We start from the raw sequence: 15,404 nt of genomic DNA, 5'->3' as shown, positions 1-15,404 counted from the left end.
TAGCAGACGCTCTCATCCAGAGTCCATACATATTCATACTTTTTTGTACTAGACCCACTACAATTTGCATACCGCCCCACAGATCCACGGATGATGCTATCRCACTGCCCTATCCCATCGAGAGGAATACTTATRTAAGAAAGATGTTCATTGATTACAGCTCAGCCTTCAACACCTTAGTACCCTTCAAGCTCATCACTAAGCTAGGTGCCCTGTGTCTKAACCCCAACCTGTGCAACTGGGTCCTGGAATTCCTGGCGGGACRACCCCAGGTGGTGAAGGTAACAACAAGGTAACAAYACCTCCGCCACGCTGATCCTAAACACTAGGGCACCACAAGGGTGCGTGCTCAGCCCCCTCCTGTACTCTCTGTTCACCCATGACTGCRTAGCCACGCACGTCTCCAACTCAATCATCARGTTTGCAGAMGACACAACAGTGGTAGGCCTGATTACCAACAATAACGAGACAGCCTACAGGGAGGAAGTGAGGGCACTGGTGGAGAGGTGACAGGAAAATAAAAATGAAATCCCTGAGCGGTTTCCTTCCTCTCCAGCAACTGAGTTAGGAAKGACGCATGTATCTTTGTAGTGAMTGGGTGTATTGATACACCGTCCAAAGTGTAATTAATAAGCTCAAAGGGATATTCAATATCTGCTTTTTGAATGTTTACCCATCTACCAATAGRTGCCCTTCTTTGCAAGGAATTGGAAAATCTCCCTGGTCTTTGTGGTTGAACCTGTGTACGAAATCCACTGCTCGACTGAAAGACCTTACAGATAATTGTATGTGTGGRGAACAGAGATGAGGTATTCATTCAAAAATCATGTTAAACACTATTATTGCACACAGAGTTAGTACATGTGACTTATTACCTGATTTACAGTGTATTCAAACCCACTACCAGTCAAAAGTTTGGACACACCTACTAATTCCAGGGTTTTTCATTATTTTTACTATTTTCTACATTGTAGAACAATACTGAAGACATCAACACKATGAAATAACACATATGGAATCATGTASTAACCAAAAAAGTGTTAAACAAATCAAAATATATTTTATATTTGAGATTCTTCAAAGTAGCCACCCTTTGCCTTGCTGACAGCTTTGCACACTCTTGCCATTGTCTCAACCAGCTTCATGAGGTAGTCACCTGGAATGCATTTCAATTAACAGGTGTGCCTTGTTAAAAGTTCATTTGTGTAATTTCTTTCCTTCGTAATGTGTTTGAGCCAATCAGTTGTGTTGTGACAAGGTAGGGGTGGTATACAGAAGATGGCACTATTTGCTAAAAGACCAAGTMCATATWWTGGAAAGAACAGCYCAAATAACCAAAGAGAAACGACAGTCCATCATTACTTTATGGACGCAACATCCATCAAGTGCTATGATGAAACTGGCTCTCATGAGGACCGCCAAAGGAAAGGAAGATCCAGAGTTAGCAGAGGATAAATTCATTTGAGTTACCAGTCTCAGAGATTGGCAAATTCTGTAACTGCACCTCAGATTGCAGCCCAAATAAATGCTTCACAGAGTTCAAGTAACTGTTCAGAGGAGACTGCGTGAATCATCCCATCTGGTTTGCACTTAGTGGGACCATAGTGGTTAAGAGCGTTGGGCCAGTAACCGTGCAAAATGTGCAAATATTTATAAAAACCTGTTTTTACAGAATAACGTAACAACATGTGGAAAAAGTCAAGGGATCTGAATACTTTCCGAATGCACTGTACAATTGACTTTTTCCACATTTTGTTTTGTTACAGCCTTATTCTGAAATTGATGAAATTGTTTTTTCCMCTCATTAATCTACACACAATGCCCCATTATGACAAAGCAAAAACWGATTTTTATACGTTTGCATTTTTGCACGGTTACTGGCCCAACGCTCTTAACCTCACTTTGCTCCCTCTCTCTTTCTCTTCACATCCATGCCTATTCTAGCTAAGCTCCATCCACTTATCACGCTCCCTCTATCACACACACGAACATACACCCACCCACACACACACACACACACACACACAATTCCCCATGCAACCCTGCTCTCAACTTTTGGATGAGGCACGCTCACAGCTGGGTCACCCCATGGTACCTATATCTACTGTACTGAATAAGTTGACCAACCTCTGTAGTCTGACAGAGAGCTTTCATGACAAACTCATATCACACACCTGTTCACGCGTCATCACCGACATTAATAGTGGCCAAAGCCATACAAAGAAGAGTGGTAAGACACGTGTGCTATCTTCCCACACACTAGAGAGAAGAAGAAATGTCATGACTAAGGAAGTTAGTAAATGTCTGGAACCCACCCACACACACCTGGAATCTCTGGGATGTGACACTATTAACGAACAAAGTCTTTTATCCTCTGAAGCATATACCAAAGAGACTAATGAATGAGTAAAAGGTTGGGGTAGTGACCGCCTTTCATTCATCAAACGGGCACAATTCCCTATAGGTGTGTGTGTGCGTGTGTGTGCGTGTGCGTGCGTACGTGTTCCTCCTTCGGGATCCTTTTGACGACTGACCTCCAGGACCCTCCCACCCTCATTACCCCAGAAAAGTTGTGCTGCCTCCGGGAGAGGATTTCCTCTGCGCACTGCCTCATTCATCCATTCCCCTCTTCCACACCCCCATTCATAGATTTTTATTCCAGGCTTACTGTTAAATAGAAAGCATTACAAAATGCACATGAAAAGTTATAATAGCTCTATCTGTTACTGGTAGAACCAACATTTCAAATCAATACACACATTAGCGTGTAGCTCAGCTCACACTCCCGCCCTTCCGTACTGTCTGCTACAGTGGGCAGGGAATAGTGTGAAGGTTGTGACAACACCACAGGTGCCAGAGATGCTGCTAACACAGTAAGTGCACTCTGTATTTAACGTTTAACGTTTGGGCGTGCGTATGGCTCCTAAGCCATCACCTCTGCGCCCAACTTGACCAGAGGCACACCTCGTCTTTTACCTTGAATTTACTGCCTGTTGTGATCACAGCAAGGTTCAATGAATGATTTCAAACAACACCTGCGCGTTTCTGTCACTTGAACCATTACCATACAAAATTTTTGTTGATGTTTGGTAATAGGTAGCCTAGGCCAGTGTTTCCACACTCCAGTCCTCAAGTACCCTCAACAGCACACATTTTCGTTGTAGCCCCGGACAAGCACACCTGATTCAACATTTCAACTAATCATCAAGCCCTCAATGAGTTGAATCAGGTGAGTTGTGTGCTGGTGGGAGTACTCGAGATGTTGGGAAACACTGGCCTAGGCTAATAACAGGTTAGCTCAGGTGATTTGTGGGCAAGTTTTGAGTAGCTAAGATTGCAGTGGGGGAAATACTGTGTAATTACAAATACAGACACAATAAGAATGTATAGTCTGCAGGGATCTGCCTGGCCTACCACGTGGTAATTTCCAGCGCTTTCTCCAGTATGCAGAATCTGATGCTCTCTGCAGCATCCACCTCCTCGGTTTGGGAGTGAACTGCCTGCCTCTCCTTATCTTCCCATTGTTAATTTTATCCCCCCCATACTTTCTCCTCTGCTTGAGCTACAATGTTATACCGGTCTTGCTCGCTCCTCAATTAATTATTTACAGTGAGATCCAAAATCCCCCCCCCCCCTCTCTCTTTGGGGTAAGGAATAATCGCGTCAGTCAGCTCCAAATACATCAGCGGGGCTGCAATGGGCGCGGAGCATTCTAAAAATAGCTCCACGAAAATCACATCAGCCGGATAGTACCGCAGGGTCGCTCYGCTCGCTCGCTCACTTTTTATGGGCTATAGATGGGGAGGAAGGAACAGCCGTTATGTCATCGATTCTACAACACTAAAGAACTGTCTGCGGAGAAGACAACAACCACCACCACCACTTACAAGCCATTCTTTCTTACCACTTGTGTTTAGCCTACTAAATGCACATCGCCCCAGAAATGCACATAGATTTGCTGGGACCAAGAGAGAGACAGAGAGCGCGGTGGGAGCTATAAGCGAACGGTCGGAGCACGGCGGGACCGGTAATTGAATGAATACATGCACCATGATGCGGTCGTCATCAGCGTGCACACCATTGACGGAATAGGAAGCGAAATGAAAGTCACAGAACTAAGTAGACCAAACCCAGCTGCGATTGCATTGGTATCTATGGGAGACACACCCAGTTAAATAAACCAGAACTGACTCTTTTTTTTTCAATGCTAAACGGTCTGAGTGAACCATCTTCATTTATCCACCACCTTTGCCACACACCCTGCGTTGACGGTAATACCCAAAGTCAATGAGCAGCCAGCTGTGCACACATACAACCGCCCATGGCGCCATGCTTTTCAAGGCATAATTGTCTACTGCCTCCTCCCAAGAAGTGGACACACAACAATAGCCTACTAGAAATGATAAGCTATAGGATATACAGGCCTACACCTCATTGAAAGTATTGTGTCACAGATAAGGGAGAGGGGTAATGTGTTGGCCACATTACTATCTAAATAAGTACCTCTGCACAAGTGCTAAAGCGTTATATCCATTCAATAAGCATACAACATATCCTAACCAGACTGTTTTATATGATCCAATAGAGACTAGGTTTTAATACAGGTAGCGTCTAAAATGGTAAACTCAGATAAGATGACTTTGATTGAGAAGCACCCATGTGAACCGACAACATGACAGTATTTTAGTCTGGCAGATTCTACTCTATTGGCTACTCAATACCACACAAAACACTATACTCTATTCCATAAACATAATGCATTGGTATGTCAACATTTCACCACCATTGTTGGTAAATTGATATACTGTAGCCTATAGCCACTAGCCAGCATGTACATTTGGCCCTTGTAACATTTGGCCCTTGTTCCCTTGTAAAGGAAAGGCCGTAGATTTGGCGGTTTTATTCTCGGTCCATTTGAGAAACATAACTGTGGAGAACTAGACACACACACACGCACTACTCATACACACACACACACACACACACACACACACACACACACACACACACACACACACACACACACACACACACACACACACACACACAACCACACACACACACACACACGCACTACTCACCTTGCATATCTGAAAGTTTTCCGAGACTAGCGTCTCCTGGACATGGATATCCTGGGGAGTGGGCGCATGAGCGGTCGGAGTACCAGCTGCACTGCCGCACGACGGGGACGCGACACCCCCCGGGGAGGAGGATGACAGGCCGTCCAGTACCTTTCGAAACTTCTTCATCTTGCTTTAGTTTAGCGAGAAAGACTTATATTTCTATATATTCTATCAACCTATCAAGCGTTGTCTCCGTTTCAAATGCTAAGATGACGCGAGAGTCTGTTTGATGTAGGAACCCCTGAGGGTTGGCAGGCGTCGCTTCCTGCAGCCTCTCTCTCGCCCTCTCTCTCCCTCTTCTTTTTAAGTGCAATTGAAAAAGTCGTGGAGGGACCTCATTGTGCACTTAGGCTTCTGTCCACAAAACTGTTTATCTTGGTTTGAGGAGGATACTTAGGTAAAAGAGAATCGCCAATTGCAAATGGATGTATATTGCGCATCAAATGAGCATGCCCCAGCAAAGATTTAAACTAAGAAACGTCATGTTTCTTTAGCCTGCTAAAACTGCATCACTATAAAGCATGAAGGCAAAACACAAACTACAATAGAATAGCCTAATCAACCACTGCAGCAGTTATGAGAGACTAACTAGATAGATGACCAGCTAAAGTTCAAACACTTACCAATGCACTACCTAAACAATGCTTTAAAAAAATCGCACTTTTTGACTGGATGGAGAGTGAAGCAGGTCTATGCAGAGACACAATGCAGCTAAATGCAGCTCGCTTCCACTCGCTGGTATTACAACTAGAAAATAAAGTAAAYCCTTGCACGAACTGAGGAGAGGAACAGGTAAACGAGAGTGAAATCAGTAAAATTAAGTTTAAAACCGAATTGTCGCGGATCCAGCGTTTGTATGCAGCCCTCTCTCCTAGAGCTGATTCTCTGCAGTCTAGCGCGAGTTGCTGTCCATGGTACTGAAAGACTCCACTCGGGCACCGCCTCTCCCTTCGTTCCTCTCCCCGCCCTTTCTCGGTAGCGATTGGATTACGGTTTCCAGCCAATACCTACTGAATAGGCATTATTGTGAATAAAAGCAACGGGGAAATAATCAACTTTGCCTGGCTTGTGGAACAGCACCATCTGTGAAACGTGCGTTTGTGTGAACATAGGATAGCTTATTCACAATCTATTCATGAGGCTTGACTCCTAGTAAATGTGGATGGGGAAAACGCTAAGGTGTAGGCCTAAGGTTGCTGCTTGGTTAGTTAGAACCTTCCCCAGCTGTTTGCATTCGACAGCTGTGCAATTTGTCAATGTCATGTGCGGGAACAAAAGTGAACCGCTAAAAACCAATCACTGGGAACAATCAATAATTTAATTAAACATGGGTAAACCAGACCGTTTACCTAGTCAAGGCGCATGTGCATCATTCAGATCTCCTTATAAAGGTTAAAACGCATTCACGGATATGTGGCGCCCTGGTATCTATATATATATATATATATATTTTATATATATATATATATATATATATATATATATATACAGTATAAGCAGCAGATCGTTATAAATCGGCCCCACTGAGACGCTGGATTGAATTGCGAGCGCTTACATCACCAGGCAGCCTCTCTCCAAGTTTGGTAAATGTCTCAGTAGTACAAACATTTCAGCATAAGTATAATACAGGAAGACACAATTTATATCCAATATTTACACGTATTTTGAGGAGGGGAGATTGGGGGGCAATTATTTAAATTGTGCCCTATTTAGTAATCATAATACGAGTCTGGTAGCAGCAGTTATGATGTCTGTGTGCGTGTGTGTGCGTGTGTGATGTGAGTGAGTGGATGTAGTGAGTGGAGTGAGTGAGTGATAGTGAGTGTGAGTGAGTGAGTGAGTGAGTGAGCTGAGTGAGTGAGTGAGTGAGTGCATGTGTTCTAAGGTGCAGAGAATCAGAGCAGATGGTCAGTCCAGTTCAAGTGTTCAGCAGTCTGATGGCTTTTAGGTAGACACTGTCTCTGTGCCTGTTGGTATCAGACCTCACACCCCAGAGCTCGTGGCTGGGGTGTGTGGGGTCCTTGATGATTGCTCCCGAGTGGTCTAAGGCACTGCATCTCAGTGCTAGAGGCATCACTACAGACCCTGGTTCGATCCCGGGCTGTATCACAACCGGTCGTGATCAGGAGTCCAATATGGCGGTGCACAATTGGCCCAGGGTTGTCGGGGTTAGGGGAGGGTTTGGCCGGGGTAGGCCGTCATTGTACAATAAKAATTTGTTCTTAACTGACTTGCCTAGTTAAATAAAGGTTAAATAAAAAAAATTATGCTTTAGGCCTTCCTCAGGCACTGTTTCGAGTAGATGTCCTGGATGGATGGGAGCAYGRCTCCAGTAATGTACTGGGCCGTCTTCACTGGAGGGCCTTGTGGTCTTAGACGGAGCAATTCCCATACCAGGCCAYGATTCAACTGGGCAGGAAACTCTTGATGGTGCAGCTGTAGTGTTTGGAGAGGACCCAGGGTTGCATGCCGAAGATCTTCAGCCGCCTTAGGAAGTAGAGACGCTGTTGCGCACTCTTGACAAGAGTGGTGGTTCATGTTAAGTTCTCAATGATGTGGACGCAGAGGAACTTAAAACTGCTGACTCTCTCTACTGCAGACAGTTGATGTATGTGGATCGGGGCATGTTCCCTCCTCTGCTTCCTGAAGTCAACAATCAACTCCTTTCTTTTGCTGACGTTGAGACACGAGGTTGTTGTCCTGGCACCACAATGCCAGCTCACTTACTTCCTCCCTACAGGCTGACTCGTCGTTGTTAGTTATCAGGCATTTCAGGGTGGCCCTGTGTTAAGAGTCAGTGTGGAGGAGGTGTTGTTGCCAATCCTCACAGCCTGTGGTCTGCCCTTTAGGAAGTCCAGGATCCAGTTGCAGAAATAATGTTGAATGCTGAAATGTAGTCAATGAACAGCATTCTCACATACAGCGATTTGGGAAGTATTAAGACCCCTTTACTTTTTCCACATTTTGTTACGTTACAGCCTTATTCTAAAATGGATTAAAAACAAATCCTCATCAATCTACACACAATACCCTATGATGACAAAGTGAAAACAGGTTTTTAGACATTTTTGCACATTTATATATAAATATATATATTTTTAAATACCTTATTTACACAAGTATTCAGACCCCTTGCTATGAGACTTGAAATTGAGCTCAGGTGCATCCTGTTTCCATTGATCATCCTTGAGATGTTTCTACAACTTGATTGGAGTCCACCTGTGGTAAATTCAATTGATTGGACATGATTTAGAAAGGCACACACCTGTCTATATAAGGTCCCACAGTTGACAGTGCACGTCAGAGCAAAAACCAAGCCATGAGGTCGAAGGAATTGTTTGTAGAGCTCCGAGACAGGATTGTGTTTTGACACAAAATCTGGAGAAGGGTACAAAAACATTTCTGAAGCATTGAAGGTCCCCAAGAACACAGTGTCCTCCATCATTCTTAAATGGAGGAAGTTTGGAACCACCAAGAMTCTTCCTATAGCTGGCTGCCTGGCCAAACTGAGCAATCGGGAGAGAAGGGCCTTGGTCAGGGAGGTGACCAAGAACCTGATGGTCACTCTGACAGAGCTCCAGAATTCCTCTGCAGAGATGGGAGAACCTTCCAGAAGGACAACCATCTCTGCAGCACTCCACCAATCAGGCCTTTATAGTAGAGTGCCCAGACGGAAGCCACTCCTCAGTAAAAGCGACATGACAGCCCGCTTGGAGTTTGCCAAAAGKCACCTAAAAACTCTCAGAACATGAGAAACTAGRTTCTCTGGTCTGATGAAACCAAGATGGAACTCTTTACCCTGGACGCCAAGCATCACATCTGGAGGAAACTTGGCACTATCCTTACGGTGAAGAATGGTGGTGGCAGCATCATGCTGTGGGGATGTTTTTCAGCGTCAGGGACTGGGAGACTAGTCAGGATCGAGCGAAAGAYCAACAGAGCAAAGTACAGAGAGATCGTTGATGAAAACCTGCTCCAGAGCACTCGGGACCTCAGACTGGGGTGAAGTKTCCCCTTCCAACAGGACAACAACCCTAAGCATACAGCCAAGACAACTTAGGAGTGGCTTCGGGACAAGTCTCTGAATGTCCTTGAGTGGCCTAGCCAGAGCCAGGACTTGATCACAATCTAATATCTCTGGGGAATTCTGAAAATAGCTGTGCATCGACGYTCCCCATCCACCCTGACAGAGCTTGAGAGGATCTGCAGAGAAGAATGGGAGAATCTCCCCAAATAAAGGTGTGCCAAGAATGTTGCGTCATACCCAAGAAGACTCAAGGCTGTAATCACTGCCAAAGGTGCTTCAACAAAGTACTGAGTAAAGGGTCTAAATACTTATGTAAATGTGATATTTTTGTTTTTCATTTTTAGTYGATTGTGCACAAATTTATAAAAAATAAAAAAAATATTTCTTATTATGGGGTATTGTGTGTAGATTGATGAGGGGRAAAAAACTATTTTATACATTTTAGAATAAGGATGTAACGTAACAAAATAAGGAAAAAGTCAAGGGGTCTGAATACTTTCCGAATGCACTGTAGGTGTTCCTCTTGTCCACATGTGTTACGGCCGTGTGAATGGCGATGGAAATGACATCTTCCATGGATCTGTTGGAGCAGTAGGTCTAGTGTGCCTGGCATGCTGACCTTGATATGGGCCATGCCCCGCCTCTCAAAGCACTTCATGATGACCGGGGTGAGTGCAACCGTGCAATAGTCATTTGGGACGGTGGTCTCCTTGAAGCAGGTGGGGACTACTGCCTGGGACAGGGGCAGGTTGAAGATGTCTGAGAAGATGCCCATCAGCTAGCTGGTCAGCACCCACTCTGAGGATATGGCCAGCAATGCTATCTGGGCCGGCGACTTTGTGAGTAATCACTTTTTTGAGAGTTTTCCTCGCGTCAGCCATGGAGAGCGAAAGCACCTGGTCGTCCGTACCAGCAAGAGCCTTCCTGGATGGCTTGGTGTGTTTGCCTCGAAGCAATCACAGAATGTGTTAAGCTCGTCTGGGAGGGAGGTTTCGGTGGGCATCACACAGCTGGATTTGCCTTTGTAGTCTGTGATAGTCTGTAGTCCTTTCCACATGTGTCGCGAGTCTGAGTTGTCGAACATCAATTCCAGTTTAAGTCTGAATTTTCTTTTTGCATCTCTAATGGATTTGGATACGCGTTGCGTGCCACCGAGTCATCGCGGTTCCTTCTGCATTGAATGATGCAGAAGGAACCGCGATGACTCAGTGGCACGCCGTACGGTTCTTCTGCTGCTCGGGATGCTATAGGAGCTCAGCAACAGGAGTGGAACGTCAAGGAAAACGCTGGACAAGGGTGTTTTGTATCAAATACTTTGCTAATCTGAAGATAAACCCTATAGATTGTTGTTTATGATGATGATGATCATGATAATGATGATAAAGATAAAGATGATTATGAGTAGCTATTATTATCAGCATATTATATGAATATGTAGTAGCAGTAGTAGTAGGCTAGTATCATCCTCATCATCACTATCATAATATCTGTCATCATTATCACAAGCCCTAGGCTTACATAWAGGAAAGTAAGCAGACATTCCCTATCAAGAACAATATTTGCCTGGGAGCTATAGATAGGCCTAAATTAAAGCAAATCAATGGCTCTTTTTGCCTTTCACATCTTGGTTGTACTGCAGATTAAATCCATTCTTTAAATGTATGGGGTCCAATAAAATGCAAAATAATCCTCTTCATTGCGCTCTGAGGGTGAGCGGCATCCACTAAAATACTTCTGGAAAGACAACACCAGTGAAGCGCACAAAATCCCGGTGGGGGATACGGTTAATCTTCACCGCTAAAACCTGCCGACACGGATTAAGACCCAGAGCACGTTAGGGGCCCCAGTGCGAGTCCAAACTACAGAGTTGCGTGACAACCAACAGAAACTCTTGAACCGTGCAAACTTTACCAAGGTCCTCCTCTGTGTTTGCCATGCATGGCTTGTTCGATTTAAGCAGTGTTTTTTTATCCCAGTAATTTCACGGAACACGCCGTGTGTGGTCATCTCAATGACCTGCAATATGGTGGGTGGGTAGATGATTAAAAATCCTTAGTCATCCTTTTCAGTAAACTACTGGGACTTGAGGATTAGCTTAGACCATAGGATTGCAGTATTGAAGGCCCAAGAGAGGCTTTTATCAATACAGATGCAATTTTAACATCTTACAGGTCTGCTGAAAAGGGGAAGGCCTGCAAAAAAATATCTGTGGGCCTATTCCCATGGCCCATTTGTCCAAGCAAAGTAACCTCATGACCGTACAGTACCAGTCCAAAAGTTTAGACACACGGACTTATTCAAGGGTTTTCCTTTATTTTTACTATTTTCTACATGTAGAATAATAGTGAAGACATCAAAACTATGATATAACAAATATGGAATCATGTAGTAACCAAAAAGGTGTTAAACAAATCAAAATATATTTTATACTTGATGACAGCTTTGCACACTCTTGGCATTCTCTCAACCAGCTTCACGAGGTAGTTACCTGGAATGCATTTCAATTAACAGGTGTGCCTGGTTAAAAGTTCACTTCTGGAATTTCTTTCCTTTGTAATGTGTTTGAGCCAATCAGTTGTGTTGTGACAAGGTAGAGGTGGTTATACAGCAGACAGTCCTATTTGGTTAAAGACCAAGTCCATATTATGGCAACGAACAATTCAAATAAGCAAAGAGAAATGACAGTCCATCATTACTTTAACCTGTTATGGCTGCAAGGGAAATTATTGAGTAGCCAGAAAAAAAGGTGCCCATTTCAAACGGCCTGTACTCAATTCTTGCTCGTACAATATGCATATTATTTATTACCTTTGATTATAAAACACCTTCTAGTTTCTAAAACAGGTTTAATTATTTCTCTAAGTGAAACATAACTCTTTTTACAGCCCATTTTCTGGAAAAAGAGAAATTTCAAAAGCTATGTCTCTCTTCAAGATACTCTCTATAAAAGGCCTTGGCACTTGGGACTGTACAAACACGTCACACATCTTCCCCTGGTTGTCATGCGGAAGTGAGAGAAAAAAGGACTTGATTATCTCTGTCAGGGACTGAAAGGAACCTCTTTGAGTGATAAGTGCGCACTTGATATTTTTTTCTGGGCGCGAGGTAGGAAATGGACTGCGCTTCTGGAAAACACTGTTATAGGTGAATATGACCTCCAGCTTCGATTTTCTTTGATACATGTCACAAAATCATCCTAAAGTATGTTTTTTCAATATACTTAATTATATTATTGAAATTTATTCTGGACTTTAGACGTGGATGCGACGCAAGAATTTTGTCAAAGACGGAGAGGTTAGCATGGCATGGCCAGTGTGTCATGCTAATTCAACAGGGACATCGTTCGTTTCTAGGTCCAAATGAACACAGGTTCTGAACAAAGGACCCTTTGGAGAACATTCTGATGGAAAATCAACAAAGATAAGGACCCAATTTGGATGCTTTTTCATATATCTGTCGAACTTGCTATCGCTAGCGTTTGACTAGAATCAATGCTGCTGTGTGTTAGCTATTGTAGTAAGACTAATATAACGATATATTGTGTTTTCGCTGTAAAACACTTCAGAAATCGGAAATATTGTCTGTATTCACAAGATCTTTCTCTTTCATTAGCTATCCACCATATATTTTTCTGAAAATCTTTTCTGATGTGAAATTAGTAGTTGACGTTGGTGTCTGTTTTCTCTGGCTACTGCCGTGCGATTTCTGACTGGAGCTATGATGGTGGCTAAGATGGTAGCAGTAATGTAAAACTGATTTATAGCTAAAAATATTCAACTTTTTCGACAAAACATAGATTTATTGTGTAACATGTTATAGGACTGTCATCTGAGGGAGTTTTACTCTTGGTTATTTAGGTTAGTTCTAGGTTAGTTAGGTTGGCTTTGCATGCTAGCTGCATGCTAGCTGCATGCTACCGGTGCTGTGAAAAATATCTGTCTCTCTTTTTGTATTTGGTGGTGAGCTAACATGAATATATGTGGTGTTTTCGCTGTAAAACATTTAAAGAATCTGAAATATTGTCTGTATTCACAAGATCTTTCTCTTTCATTAGCTATCCACCATATATTTCTCTGAAATCTTTTCTGATGTGAAATTAGTAGTTGACGTTGGTGTCTGTTTTCTCTGGCTACTGCCGTGCGATTTCTGACTGGAGCTAATGATGGTGGCTAAGATGTAGCAGAATGTAAAACTGATTTATAGCTAAAATATGCATTTTTTTGAACAAAACATAGATATTTTAGTGTAACATGTTATAGGACTGTATCTGAGGTAGTTTTTTCTGGGTTATTTAGGTTGGTTTTAGGTTAGTTAGGTTGGCTTGTGCATGCTACTTCATCCTACTTGTGCTGTGAAAAATGTCTGTCCTCTTTTTTATTTGTGGTTGAGCTAACATATATAGTGGTGTTTTCTCTGTAAAACATTTAAAAAACGGACATGTTGGCTGGATTGACAAGATGTTTATCTTTCAAATGCTGTATTGGACGTTAATGTGTGAAAGTTAAATATTTTACAAAAATAGATTTTGAATTTCGCGCCCTGCACTTGCAGTGGCTTTGTCATATTGATCCCGACGCGGGGATTGCAGCCTGAAGAAGTTCTTTAAGACATGAAGGTCAGTCAATTTGTTTCTTCAAGTGCAGTCACATAAACCATCAAGCGCTAGGATGAATCTGGCTCTCATGAGGACCGCCACAGGAAAGGAAGACCCAGAGTTACATCTGCTGCAGAGGATAAGTTCATTAGAGTTACCAGCCTCAGAAATGCCATAAGTTGGCCGAGGGCCTCGAAATAGAAAAGAAAATACTAAACAAACGCACCAGCCCATTACCCCCCTGGTACTAATGCATTCCTCGACGCACTTAACTGCACCTCAGATTGCAGCACAAATAAATGCTTCGAAGAGTCCAAGTAACAGACATATCTCAACATCAACTGTTCAGAGGAGACTGCGTGAATCAGGCCTTCATGGTTGAATTGCGGCAAAGAAACCACTACTGTAGGACACCAATAATAAGAAGAGACTTGCTTGGGCCAATAAACACAAGCAATGAACATTAGACTGATGGAAATCTGTTCTTTGGTCTGATGAGTCCAAATTTGAGATTTTTGGTTCCCAAACGCCGTGGCTTTGTGAGACACAGAGTAGGTGAACGGATGACCTCCGCATGTGTGGTTACAACCGTGAAGCATAGAGGAGGAGGTTTGACTGTGTGGGGATGCTTTGCTGGTTACACTGTTTGTGATTTATTTAGAATTCAAGGCACACTTAACCAGCATGGCTACCACAGCATTCTGCAGCAATATGCCATCCCATCTGGTTTGGGCTTAATGACAGGCTTTTCAACAGGACAACGACCCAACACACCTCCAGGCTGTGTAAGGGCTATTTGACCAAGAAGGTGAGAAATGGAGTGCTGCATCAGATAGCCAGGCCTCCATAATCACCTGACCTCAACCCAATTGAGATGGTTTGTGATAAGTTGGACCGCAGAGTGAAGGAAAAGCAGCCAACAAGTGCTCAGCATATGTGGGAATTCCTTCAGGACTGTTGGAAAAGCATTCTAGGTGAAGCTGGTTGAGATAATGCCAAGAGTGTGCAAAGCTGTCGTCAAGGCAAAGAGTGGCTACTTTGAAGAATCTCAAATATAAAATATATTTGGATTTATTTAACACTTCTTTGGTTACTACATGATTCCAAATGTGTAATTTCATGGTTTGACGTCTTCACTGTTATTCTACAATGTAGAACATTTTAAAAATAAAGAAAAACCCTTGAATTAGTAGGCGTGTCCAAACTTTTGACTGGTACTGCATATCAGAAAAGCCACGAGAATTATAAATAAATATCAATCATGGCTGCATGGACTACAAAATACATGACTGTGCATGGCATGGCATCTATGTTGAATAACTTCTGCATTTCTCTCACAGAGTGCTATATGAACAGCGGAGCACTCAGTACCTCATTCATTACGGCTCTAAGAATATATGGTGTGATGGGTGGCTGCCATGAGTTGGCCGAGGCCCTTGTAATAGAAGAGAAAATACTAAACAAACACACCAGCCCATTACCCCTGGTACTAATGCATTCCTCGACGCTAAGTTCCTTTTGTGTCTGTGCGTGTATGACTGTGTGTGTGTGTGTGTGTGTGTGTGTGTGTGTGTGTGTGTGTGTGTGTGTGTGTGTGTGTGTGTGTGTGTGTGTGTGTGTGTGTGTGTGTGTGTGTGTGTGTGTGTGTTGTGTGTGTGTG

At 43.2% G+C, this 15,404-nt stretch overlaps 1 protein-coding gene across 1 annotated transcript in view; it reads right to left on the bottom strand.

Moving 5' to 3' along the window:
• Positions 1-6,021, bottom strand: part of stxbp5l (syntaxin binding protein 5L) — a 310,130-nt gene extending 304,109 nt beyond the window's left edge. The window contains 1 exon segment of the mRNA XM_023981480.1: positions 5,082-6,021. Coding sequence (XP_023837248.1) covers positions 5,082-5,249 — 168 coding nt within the window. The 5' untranslated portion in view covers positions 5,250-6,021.
• Between the last annotated feature and the right edge of the window lie 9,383 nt (positions 6,022-15,404).

Source organism: Salvelinus sp. IW2-2015, linkage group LG36 (assembly GCF_002910315.2).
Source record: "Salvelinus sp. IW2-2015 linkage group LG36, ASM291031v2, whole genome shotgun sequence".
Classification (NCBI taxonomy): domain Eukaryota; kingdom Metazoa; phylum Chordata; class Actinopteri; order Salmoniformes; family Salmonidae; genus Salvelinus; species Salvelinus sp. IW2-2015.
This window is presented reverse-complemented; position numbering and strand designations above follow the sequence as displayed.